General features: G+C 37.0%; 1 protein-coding gene across 1 annotated transcript; it reads right to left on the bottom strand.

The window, feature by feature from the left end:
- Window positions 1-1,044: 1,044 nt before the first annotated feature.
- LOC107688908 (E3 ubiquitin-protein ligase TRIM63) lies at window positions 1,045-2,489 on the bottom strand. Its single transcript, XM_074187007.1, has one exon. The coding sequence runs from the start codon at window positions 2,311-2,313 to the stop codon at window positions 1,273-1,275; it is 1,041 nt and encodes a 346-aa protein (XP_074043108.1). The 5' UTR covers window positions 2,314-2,489; the 3' UTR covers window positions 1,045-1,272.
- Between the last annotated feature and the right edge of the window lie 10,473 nt (window positions 2,490-12,962).

The following is a 12,962-nucleotide window of genomic DNA, read 5'->3' as shown; positions in this document are numbered from 1 at the left end:
CATGCTGAGTAAGTCAATGGGGAAGCCCAGTCTTTATATTGTATTGCATGTTGGATCTTGCCCACAGGGCACTGGGTTTATAGGGAGGTATGGGTAGAAATTAGAAAACTGATAAGTCAGCCTTCAAATGCCTGGTAGATGTGCTGAAAGGGTTTGGCATGGCTAGAGGTGCCATTACAGTAAAGGTCAAACATTAGCCCTTTATCTTTCCAGCCTTTCTCTCAGCATCAGTGATTTCATTAAAAGAAATAAATACAATATATATATATATATAATACAAATTTTCAAGGTCCAGCAGTGATGGTGAAAAATCATTACAGTTTTTAAAAGTAAGAAATTATTGATTAAAATAAGAAAATATTGTTCAGAAACTTTTTTTCTGCTTTTTTTATCTATAGACATATAATGGGGTTACTTGGTTACTTGACATGTACAGCATTGTTATTTAAATCCAGTGTTAGGGTTTGTTTTAGGGCCATAGCAACTGTGTCTGTATCTGACAGCAGAGTCAGTGTTAACCTCTGTCCCAAAACTTTGTCAAACATGCCTGTAAGCAGCTGTAATTGTCAGGGTTGGAAACATGAGGGCTGTAGCTCACTGTGAGTCTATTTCTGGAGTTCTGTGGCTTCTCTCATTCTCACCATGCTAAAATAGCCACCCACTTTAACTGTGTAGAGCAATGCCTCACAAGGATAGGTTGGAGAGAATGCAGATATAGCAACCCAGTTGAAAGATGTAAAATGGTAAGAATTTTAAGGTCATCTGAAGGTGTGTGCACCTCAACAAATGAATGGAGTAATTTAAATAAATGACACTTTTTTGTAAGTCCTTTATTTCCACTGAATTATACAATGAAAAATGAACATTACATTACAGTTCATTAGTCAAGTGCATTATTTAATATTTCAAGTATTCAAACATTTGTATCTCACATGACACACTAAAGTTAGCAGAGCTGTATTCTACAGCCTATAAATCTAGCTTTAATTTAGCAAACAAAACATAAACTTCTATTTCCTACTAAAATATAAAAAAACATAATTCAATATGAACATCCATATTAATAAAAAAGTACAAAAGTCAAGTGGAAAAGACATTACAAATGGCGCAATTTGTACATTTTGTACTAATACTGCTTTAAGATTGCACTTGCCTTGTCTCACAGTTATCAAAAGCAGCTAGATTATTATCCTTATCATGAACCATGAAGGTTTTGTATCTATTGTTGTCTCTTTTTCCCCACTAAGTCCTTTTTCTAGAGTCTATCATTGCTTATTCTTCCTCTTCTTCTTCTTCCTCCTCCTCTTCTTCATCCTCATCATCATCTCCACTGACTCCAAAGTCCATTTTTGCAAGCATGGCCTCTACGTCTTCCGTGAAGAGCGTGAAGTGGTCCATACTCTCAAAGCCGGGCTCTGGCCTCTGTAGATGGGAGTTCTTGGATGCATCTTTGGCTTCTGTGAGCAGCTGCTTGGCAGCAATGAGGAACTCGACCGTATTGCTGTTGTCCATGGTCTGGGAGGCTTTGTCCATCAGCTTGATGCTGGCCTGCAGCTGTTCATTGTACTGCTGGGTTAGCAATCGCACCAGAGCCACCTTCTCATCCTGTGCTTGAGTGATCTGCTCCAGGAGATGGGTCTTGCGGTCTTCTAGGATGGCATAGAGTAGGTCAAACTTCTCCCCCAATGTCTGCTTCTGCGCTTGGCTGTTTTCTTCCACCGTTTTGCAGGTTTCTTCCACCTGTGTCAACATCGCCTGCAAGCAGCTGTTGCTGGTTCCTAGTAGGTCGATTGAATTTTTAAGTTCAGACTTCTGGGCCTCATAAACACCTTTTAGAGTGGAAACTTCACAGTCCTTGTGCTGACCGAATACTTTGCACATGGAACAAGTAGGTGTCTGGCAGGTTACACAGTAGATGTTAATTTTTTCACCTTCATGTACCCCGCACATAGGCTCTTTTGTTTCTTTGGATTTCAAAGGGGGTTCAAGGTCATTACCTCCTTTCTCCAACTGCTGCTTATAGATGTCGATGATGTTCTCCACCAGAAGGTTCCTCTGCAGACCGTAGACACCATGGCGGTCGAGCACCACCTCAAATCGGCAGGTGGGGCATCGGAAGATGCCCCCAGAGAAGTGGTATGGGTTTTTGGAGTCGTAGAGGTCACTGGCGCAGCTGCGGCACAGATTGTGCTGGCATGGTAGAATGACAACCGGCTTTGTGAACATGTCCAAGCAGATGGGGCAGCTCAGCTGCTTCTCCAGGCTCTCCATGGGACTCGGAGCCCGAACTATTTGACCCGTTTGGATGTCCATTGCTGTCGTTTGAGGTAGAGTCCTTATAACCTTCACTGGTTTGCCTTTCAGTTGAGCTTGAGCTTTTCTGGCTGCTTCTGCCTTTACTGCGGTTAATTTGATCTGTCGGGGCAGGACAGACTCAGGGTTTATATACCGGCCGGCTGCCTGTGACACTTGATCTGTGAGGCGGCTGGGACAGGATTGCTCCCACCACTTGTTTGTGTGGCTTGATTCTGAGAAACATGCAGACCTCCAACACAACCCACTAAAGAACAAGTCACATGCCAAACTTAGCAACACCGACCCCCTCCCTTTCCAAGCTCTCCATCTGTGGGAGAAATGAGTAGGCGAATCACATAGTCAGGCCAAACAACACCCATGTGATAGACATCCAGAACTTCCCAGACTGCACAACAACATGGCAGGTCAGTTGCCATATTATGAAATTTTGATAGCTACACTTTTATTGTTTCCTAAGAGTGTTTGAATCAGCTGTTGTACGGTATGTGAGAAATGCAGAAGGATTTTTAGGACAATTGAGCAAGGGGTGAGTTGTGTAACACATAGTCTGTTTTAGCTTCCATTGTCCCTCACCTGTTTGTAATGATGGCTGCTTGCCATCAACATCCGTCTGTATGGTTCTGGAAGAGAGATCAGATGGTTGGGCGGTGAAAGACAGACGTCAGACTTTCATGGAAGCCCCTCATCCCCCCATGACTGGGTGTTTCACAATTTTAGCACAGTGAATTTGTAAACAAACTGTCAGGTGGCCAGCCATGCCACCCCTCGACAGTGACTTCACGCAATATTACGCTGAAAGTCCTCCTTGAGATAGCACATGGTCACTGTAGAATATGTCTGTTGCATCATCATCTCACTCACATGAGTGCTAAAACAACATGTTGAGACCAGTATGTACTCATCGTAGGTAGGAGCAAAATTTATCATCAAAGAAAAATACCTGAGAGATGTTTTCAAGCAGCTGTAGTTTATTTATTTCTTTTAGCTATTTTTTGACAAAGCATTTGATAAAAAGTGGTAAAAAAAAATATGAACAGTAAATGTAAGTAGTTAATATTATAATTGGTCAACATATACTTTCAGCTGTATAGTCATGTATATTATATGCTGCTTCACTGCTTGTTAGTATCTAAAAAATCTTTGTCCACCAAATAAACGTCATGTTGTATGATGTTGTACAACCAACATCAGAAAAAAAAATGTTGTTACTATTAACTAAAACTAACATTGTTAAAAATTGTTTTCATTAATTAAAAAAGAACAAGTTAAAACAAATCATAGATGAAAATTTTAAACTTTGGCAACTTGGCAACGAACTGAAATAAAAAGAGTTGAATTATTACATTTGCTAAAACTAAACCTGAAAAAAATAAATCTTAAAAGCTCATAAGAAATACTAAATAACAAAAGATATAAAATATACTGAAATTTAAAATAACATTTATAATTTATGTAAAAACTGAAAATATAAAAATAAAAGCTAATTCTAAATAATAATAAATACTATAATAGTATAAGAAAGAAAGAAAGAAAGAAAGAAAGAAAGAAAGAAAATAGGACCCCTGTAGACCCTCATCACTATAAGGTTAGATATTCTCTAGAAAGAAAGAAAGAAAGAAAGAAAGAAAGAAAGAAAGAAAGAAAGAAAGAAAGAAAGAAAGAAAGAAAGAAAGAAAGAAAGAAAGAAAGAAAGAAAGAAAATAGGACCCCTGTAGACCCTCATGACTATAAGGTTAGATATTCTCTTAAAATATAAGATAATTGATATTTAATAATTAATAAATCATGATATGGTTATACCACATGACATTTTTAGAGACATTAAACTGAAACTTTCCTTGAAACTCAAGAAAAATTCTAAACAATATCGAACACTCTTGACCCATCTATTATATGTAGGCTGTATATAAATGCAGTAGATGCTAGATATCTAACACTATCTAATGATTTTAAAATTCAATCTAGAGGGTGTCAACATTCCTGGACCACAGTCCTGCAGGATTTCTGCTCCAACACACCTGCCTTTCACCTGCTATCTGCCAAAACTAGTTTTCAGGTAATTTTGGACATTTTGCTTAGCTGGTTTAGGTCTGTTTAATTAGTTTTAGAACTAATTTAACTAATTAATTTAGAACACCCCTGATCTAGAGCTTCATGTAACCTTTATGAAAAGTCACCGAGGACAGTTTGTTGGCCCTGCCCATGTACATCATCCATGTAAACATAAACAAGCGTGTGAGCCAGCTGCAAACTGACACCTGCAGGAATGCTTATGCAACTCATAGACACAACTCATAAAATTGTGTTTTGCAAGATGTACTTATACCTCTAGTGTTCATGTGGCTTATTAGATGTAACTGTGGGTTGTTTTTGATATGCATGTTTTGGCAGTGGCGCATGTTCCTGGAATGTGAGGTTGAAATTTCAGAGATCAAATCACCATTCATTTTCTTGCCACGGGTAATTCTAAGAAATCTTCAAAGTGACATCTGTTTTAATCCAATTCAGTTAGCACTGTGTGATAACTGTGATAAGATATCCAGAAGCTTTTCCTTTCTAATTAAACAAAAGTTATAAATGCTCTTTCAATTTAATGTCTTGAAAGCAGTCTGACCATATAAATAGAAAATCTATGAGTGTGTGTGTTCTACTTCAAGCACTTTTATGTCCCAGGTGTTTATTTATTTTATTAAAACTAACAAATTTTATCTCTTCTTTTGGTTATATGAATATCACATTAAAACAATTGTTTATTTTTGCAATTTTGTAAATCCCTTTCCCCTTGTCACAGAGCCATTTCAGTCTTAAAATTTGGCAACCAATTATAAAAATCTTAATTAGTATGTTAAAAAGTATGATAATATAAATAAATAAATAAAATAAATAAATAAGCATAAACCATTTCCATGTTTATTGTGTGAAAATTATTTAAATCTATAATTAAAAAATGTCCCACAGTCCAATCAAGCTGTTATTGACAAATTCTTCAAAAATATTCTGTTATTTAATCATTGTATATAATATTGTAAAATGAAATTATGAAATGATTCATATGATTCAAATCTAGCATCCCTGCGACTCATGTTAAAATGTAATGTCATTTCCAGTGCATTCATTTAATGACAAATTCAGATGTGGTAGAAGCGTCTGCCACATTCAGCTTCTACCACATCTGAATTTGTCATTAAATGAATGCACTGGAAATGACATTACATTTTAACATGAGTCGCAGGGATGCTAGATTTGAATCATATGAATCATTTCATAATTTCATTTTAGTGAAGTGGAAATGTTCATGAATTTCAGAAGAAAAAAATTATTGTTTTGAATTATATTTTAATTTCATTTAAATTAATATGCATTTTAAAACCACTGTGTTAAAAAAGGTGAAAATGTAATTAACATGTAAAGTGTTTAGGTCCACATAAGTGCGCTGTATAACCGAAAAGTGTCAACTAGGTGGCACAATATACCAATTTTTTCAACACATCGCAAACTGTCTCAAGCTCCCTCTTTAGTTTAGCTGTAGTTAATAGTATGTTTTAGTTTTTGGTTCATTCCACAGCTATGCTATAGACTGAATGGGTTTAGGATGTCAGAGATTCCAAAAATAAATGGACATTCATTCCAAAAATAAATGTCTATCTATGAATTTTGTACTATCCTCCTCTGTTCTGTGTATTTGAGTGGGGCAGGCTAAAAGTTGGTTCTTAAATCTATGAAAATGTGTTGTCTCTCCAACAAATGTTTTTCCTACAGCGTATGTGATCACTGGAGACCCATTATTTGTTTTGGGGCAGCAATCAAAGATAACTGATGAATGTACATTTCCTGACTGGAGCCAGTTTGGCCCCCATCAACAGAACCATCTTTGTGTCCCATAAGTCTACAATACGGGTCAATTGTGGGTGTGTGTACAAGAGACACAATGATTTGAATGACTTTGAATAGCAAACCAACGCTGATGTGATCACGCTTAAGGCTGTTGTGCAGAATTCCACGCCTTCAGCTACGACATGGCGTGCAGACCAGATTCCTGTTCTTGACAGTGTGTTTAGCTTCCGCCACTCAGAGGATGTCAAATGGCCATAAATACAGCAGTGTGTTTGGTACAATGGCACGGTCAACAACAACGTTGGTAGCGATTATAGTGATATCTTTTCCCATGCTTCAAAAAAATTGAAATATCCAGTGCACTTATAAAATATAATGTGCAATGACCCATCTCATAACTGGCAAGACATGAAAGATTCCAAAACAACAACCTATTCTAAAGGCGTCTTTCATTTACTATGTATTATTTTAGGCCATTTAAAGATACAAAACATGCACTTTTTACAGCATTAAAGGGTTAGATCACCCAAAAATAAAAGTTATGTCATTAATGAAAGAAGATGGATGAAAGAAGGTCCTGCGGGTTTGGAACGACATGAGGGTGAGTAATTAAGGACAGAATTTTCATTTTTGGGTGAACTATCCCTTTAAGGAAATGGAAAATTTGGCAGTTTTTTCTTTCTTTTTTTTTTAAAAGATTGTGTTATTCAAAGATTGTGTTATTCCCACAGGTTCTTAAAACTGATGATCTACTCTTTTTGGCAAGGAGAGGGTTAAGTGTTATCTTACTAAGTTCAGACCAGGTCAGCAAAGGTCAGCTTCCTATTGCTGCTAAGATTTTCTGTCACCTCCTGACAGCTGTTGATTAGTGAACATTTAGCCAAAATGTCAGTTACAATTTAATCTTATAAACATAAAAAGAAAGAAAATGTCTGGCACATTTTACTATTTTATATCAAATTCTACATCAAAGTCCTCATAATTGTTCTGAGAAAGCATTACACATGCTTTAAATCACACTATTGTGGTGCCATGCATGCGGCTATGTCTCTGTCTGCCTCCATTCTGAACGTTTTTCAGAGATAAAAAATAATTAAAGCATAACTTTTTTGTGCTTCTGAGAAAAGACACGTGTCGGGAGTCACAGAATGGAGGAATGTGTGAGGGAAGATGTCCAGACGAGGACGCGGTTTTACCCTCTATAAATATCTGTCTGGATTAATCATTGTTCTTGTGGTTTCCACAACCAGATGGAGCCCATGCAGGCTTCTCTCATCACCTATATACTTAAATCATCCCATTGGAATATAGACTAATGGGAACCTTCTGGGACTATTAGAACTGTTAGGTTTCATCCGGATAAAGTTAAAAGCAAAAGACCCCATGTGGGCCACATAAAAATCTACAGGTGTATGGGTCTCTACTTGTCTTTCAGTGATAAAACTGGGTTTGAAAGAAATCTAGTGCATTTGCAGTTACATTCAGTGAAAGCGTCAATAAAAAAGTGACTTTTTTTAAACTTATTTATATAAACTCATTAGAAATCATGAGCTAAATCACTGTTTTTCTATTTACAACTACAGTTTTTTTACCAATAAAAAAACAAAACAAATCTGCATATAGATTTTGGGGGAAAATATACATATATCTTATACCTTCCTTGCAGTGTACATACTGTAAAGAATATTTGTACATGTGTTATATCTTTCTAGGGTGTTTCACCTTGCCACTGTTACTTTCACAATGGAGATTTGTTAGGCTATTATCTCTAAAGCTGTTTTGGAACAATATTTATTGTGAAAAGCACTATATAAATAAATTGAACTGATTTGACAATGTTTCTCTGGTTTGTTTCATAGACTAACAGTATCATACCATAATTGGTAGAGAATGATATACCATTAACTTACTACAAAATAATATTTTCCAGATATAATTGTAATAATTTTTTTTGGCTTTAGTACAATGGCAATATAAAAGTGAAATATTTAATTTAGCATTTTGAAAATAATTGATATCATCACACTTACTATTTTTCGCACACAGTATAAACAGGTTTTCATACATGGAAACCTATAGCAGATTTTATATCTTAAGAAAGAGGTTCCTTGCAAGGGGATCCTCATATTTGGGGGTCCCCGGAATCAAAATTCTTTAAAACCATCAAATTACACAGTACCTATTGGTCAAGTCATCATATCAGGACCTTTGATCTCTGAGACTTTTTCCATGTTTATTTGTTCAACTGAAGGGTTTCTGAACTGAAAAGATTGCCAAGGACAATGAGGTAGGAATTCCCAGTTGAGCCGTGTCTCTATTTAGCTGCATTGCGCCCAGTGGGAGTGCGTGAGAAAACGAAGGAGCTGGGTGGTATTGTTCGTTGCCATAATTTCCCTATGTTTGATCACTCACCTCTATTTTAGAAGCTCTCTGCCCATTCTATCACCAGCATTAGGAGTGCTTTGTCTGGATGCTGGCGTCCATACAGATGTGGCCGGTTTCCACATATTCGCCCAACATGCACCTAAAATAGAGACTTTTTTGAGGTCACGGGTGGAGTGTATAGTGGTTTCAATGAAGTGAAACATTTTTCATTTCTTCAGTCATGACTTTTAAATTCCAAAATAGTCTCCAGAAGGTTTACATTTGCAGTAAAAACACAAGGACACAATGAGTATAAGTTTGGCTATATTACTTCATTCAAATTGTTCTTAATACACATATAGGCTGCTGTTTTTTAGTCTGGCACCAGTAAAGGAGCACTGCCACCATAACAGGCCAGGTTGTGATATTTTAGTCTGAGAATAGTTTTGTTCCCACAGACCAGGACTGATGCTTGACTTTTTAATATGATTATAATAAGATAACAACAGAAAATTGGCCAATAGAATTAAAGGAATTTGTATATGTGGAAAAGGAAATGGGTCAAAAGAAGAGGATAGTAAGGGAGGGTAAGAAAAGAGAAAGAGATCATATCCATCAACATCATTCACCACGGAGTGGAAGAGTGGAACACTGTCACTCTAAACAGGAAGAGGTGGTCAGATTAAATGGAGATTACTGAAGTCTCTGCACCCCTTCAGCAACAGAGAGAAAGACACACCAGTCTAAACAAAAGATTAGCCTAGCATGCAGTATCTTGGGTTAAAGGCATTATTCACTGAACACCATTAGAATTTAAATAAAAGTGCTGTTTACATATCTGTCGGGCCTAATGCAAATTCTCAGGGTATCTTACCATATTTATGGTCCAGGATGGAGGTATACATTGATGTAATAGTGTACACAATGCTGTGACGGTACACTCTAACAGTATCTGCTTGACTATGGGCTTTGCTATTGTTCTTAGAAGTATTTGCTAGATGGATTAAGGGGTCCTGGTGGGCTTCTTTTCTTTTTCTAAGTTTCATTTGCAGCCTTAATACGTTCTCTTTGACATTTATTGTGGTGGTGAGACTTTACTTTTAACAGGTTTTAGGCTTTAACTGATACAGAGAGGGGTTGCGGTGGGACAAACATTATTGGTTTATGATGTCACTGGAAACCAGAGTTATAGATGTGTCGCACAGTCTTGTGAGATCTGTGGCCTTCATCATCACAAGAACGTTTTGTAGCTCAGCCATGCCTTTCCACAGCACATTCCTTTTCACACCCTACCAGACACATTAAAACTCAATTCACTTACAAGATTCATTGGTCTGATTTTATCTGTTTTCAAATTAAAAGAAACTATAACATTTACAACTCAATTTAAATAATATTTAAGCAATATTACATTATTACAAGCTGTGACTGCAGTGGCCTTGTGCCACAGGTAATTACAAACATGGTGATATTAAGACCATTAAGGCTATTGCGAGTGAAATATTGCTTTTATACAGCATTTTAAGACAAAAAACAAGAACTTAATAATTAGAACATTTTATTTTGGACACAGTATTGTCAGTTATGGTGTCTATTTTTGCTCCAGCAATGCAAATAGTTCAAATAAATGTGATTATTGTAATTCAAGAAAAAGTAAAAAGCACTCATGTCCAATTGTAACTACAATTTGTAAACTCTAACATCGCGTAATTACAAAAACGCTTGAGTAAATTTATTTTATGACTCACACATACTTGAATACATACATGAAATGGTTGTGTGAATTATTCATTGACTCATTCATAAAGACAGTAACTTGTTGACACACATGGTCTAGAACTGACAAAGACAAATGGAGAGACACAAACAGTGAAGTCCCAGTGCTGTTGGACTGTATATATCATCGCTCTTGGAACACCAGATTCAGCTTCTACAGTATAATGCTTTAGATGATAAGTGTCTGTTTTGATTTTGATACTGCTTGAAATTTAACTCAAGGAACTCTCACAACTGGAATAAAGAAATGTTTTTATCTATCAAAGATCTCATGATTTGTCAAAGCGTGGTTCAGATTATCCACCAGTCTGCTTTTCCCATGGCTGTCCAAAGGAACATAAGCTCTGCTCTGAGGGATAGCTGTAGAGTTTGATTTTCCCCAAATAGCCATAAAATTACCCAGAGTGTAGCTTGACCTCTATGTTGCTTTAGCAGACCTTTACCCTGGTCCGCTCCCTCAGATGGATTCAGGGACCCCAGGCAGAAGCTTTGGGACACAACTAGTCTCTAATTGAATCTGGAGCAGCTCCAGATAGCCACAATACAGGTATGGGATATCTATGCTTCACATTTATTTGCTTTTCTTTTGTCTTTAAGCTGCTTCTTATCCAAGAACTCCCATCTCAGATGGAGTGTCGTTGAGATGTTGTTTTAAGAACAGTCCATACCAAAGATAACCTCTTTCAGGTGGTTAGATTTACTCTCTGTTTACCAAGTCCTATCACAAATCCCTTTCATTTGTTAAGTCACAAGATCAAAAAGAGGGCATTGGACTGTATTTCCCTTTCCCAGTAGACTGAATAACTAAATATAAGTTAGTTTAGCATTTCCTCAGCTTGTCTCCTAGTATTTATTAATGGTGTCTCGTAAGTGAACTGGAAAAATGACTTATGGGTTAATAATGGGTTTTAAAAAAGCACTGCATAACTCGAAATTATTCTTACACGACTTCATTGCTATGTTGGGAAGTCTTTGGGGATATTCATGACATAAATGAATCAAGCTTTCAACTAAAATATAATTAATGGTGTCTTGTTCATCTTTTCATCAAAAACATCTTAAGCACTCCACAGTGCTTGAGGTGTAATTATTCACCAAAAGCCTCCCCAGATAATTCCAAGGTTGTAGCTCTTCTAATTGGGATGTTTTGTATCTGAGAAGGAAGTGGGTCAGTGCAGGGTCAACAGTGCTGCAATTAAACCATTTTCTGTAGGTCAGCGCACAGACGGTGGACCAAAGCCATAGTTCAAGGGTGTATTGCTGGTATGCACCACAAGCAAGCGCTCCTCAAGACGTGCTTATTTGTGAAGTGTCTTTTCTCCATCCAAGCGTCTTTGTACTATGTCGGGGGAGGACGCAGCCAGACTCTAGATTTAATAGTGAGGAAGTGCTTTATGGTCTCGCTGATTGAGTCTGAGCCCATATGTTTGCTGATTCTTATCTGCTCAAAAATGTGGCAATGGTCGTCTGGTCAGTGGGGGAAAGGGACAGGAGAGTATTTATGCCTCCATGTCCCTTTCTTAAGTTTGAGACACACTGCTCTTTCCAGTACATGGCGCCACAGAGTGAAGCATACAATTTTCACCTTGTTTATCTCCCTCACATTAGTCTAAAAGGCAGGAGGTCTGAACCTTCATTATCACCGTGTTTTATAGAGAGGTCTGGACTTGTTTGCTATTATCTGTCTGTGCTATTCTAAACAGAGGGGAATCAAGGCCATCTGCACTACGGCACTGGCTTTATTCCACAGAAGATGCTCTAATTATCCCTGGTTGTAATCATGATGTATCCTAAACACAAAAGCTGAATATTTGTTTCTTTTTGATTACATGAGGTTCATACAATATTAGGATTAAGAATATTTTCAGAAAAGGCTGTCAACCACAAACGGGGCCAGAGTGGAACAAATCTTCCTTTGACTTTATTTATTTGTTTACGCTTAAACCAAATAGTTTTCTAGCCAAAGCCCTGAAAGAAGAGATTCATGCAAGTTTCAGAAAGAAACTTTTGGCACTATCACTCAGATTTGGAAACAGTGACCTACATAGACTCATTTCTTTCATTTAAAGGGTTAGTCCATGCAAAAATGTCAATTCTGTCATCATTTATTCATCCTCGTGTTGTTTTAAAACCGTACGTCTTTCTACTAAAGATATTCTGAAAAATGTCTGTTTTATCGTCCTCACAAGACAATGAGTCCTATGTTACAGCAAAAAGAAAAAAAAGCTATGTTACAGCTCTCTTGTAAATAATCATACTTACAAACGTGTACAGTACTTAATGATGTTCGTGCAATCAGCAGACAGGAATCTCTTTATGGCTCTTTGAAACAAGGCCAGGTCAATTAATGTAAATGCATGCACATACATTTAAGTATCCACCTTAGCACATAATCAAAATATTAATGAATGGAGGGAAATGAGACCTTTGACCCCTAATGTGGCCCTTAATAGAATGTAGCTATTTGGCAACAAACATTAAAAGGGATTTGGACTCTCTTGTGAGACTACCGATCGAGAGGGTAGCAGAAGTAGTGATCCACAAATGTTCTAAAACCAACATTCCATCTTAAATCCACAGGAGATTTAGTGCTTAAAAACAGGTGTGCATATCAACATATCTTCAATATGGATTTATGTGTTATTTTGTTCCATGTACCGTAAAATTCTTCC

Source organism: Sinocyclocheilus anshuiensis, unplaced genomic scaffold (assembly GCF_001515605.1).
Source record: "Sinocyclocheilus anshuiensis isolate Anshui unplaced genomic scaffold, SAMN03320099.WGS_v1.1 scaffold101, whole genome shotgun sequence".
Taxonomy (NCBI): Eukaryota; Metazoa; Chordata; class Actinopteri; order Cypriniformes; family Cyprinidae; genus Sinocyclocheilus; species Sinocyclocheilus anshuiensis.
The sequence above is the reverse complement of the archived record's forward strand: the minus strand, read 5'-3'. Positions and strand labels throughout refer to the sequence as shown.

Bases quoted from the DNA above. Each gene is read 5' to 3' on its own strand.
- LOC107688908 (XM_074187007.1), bottom strand. From the start codon at position 2,313: ATGGACATCCAAACGGGTCAAATAGTTCGGGCTCCGAGTCCCATGGAG.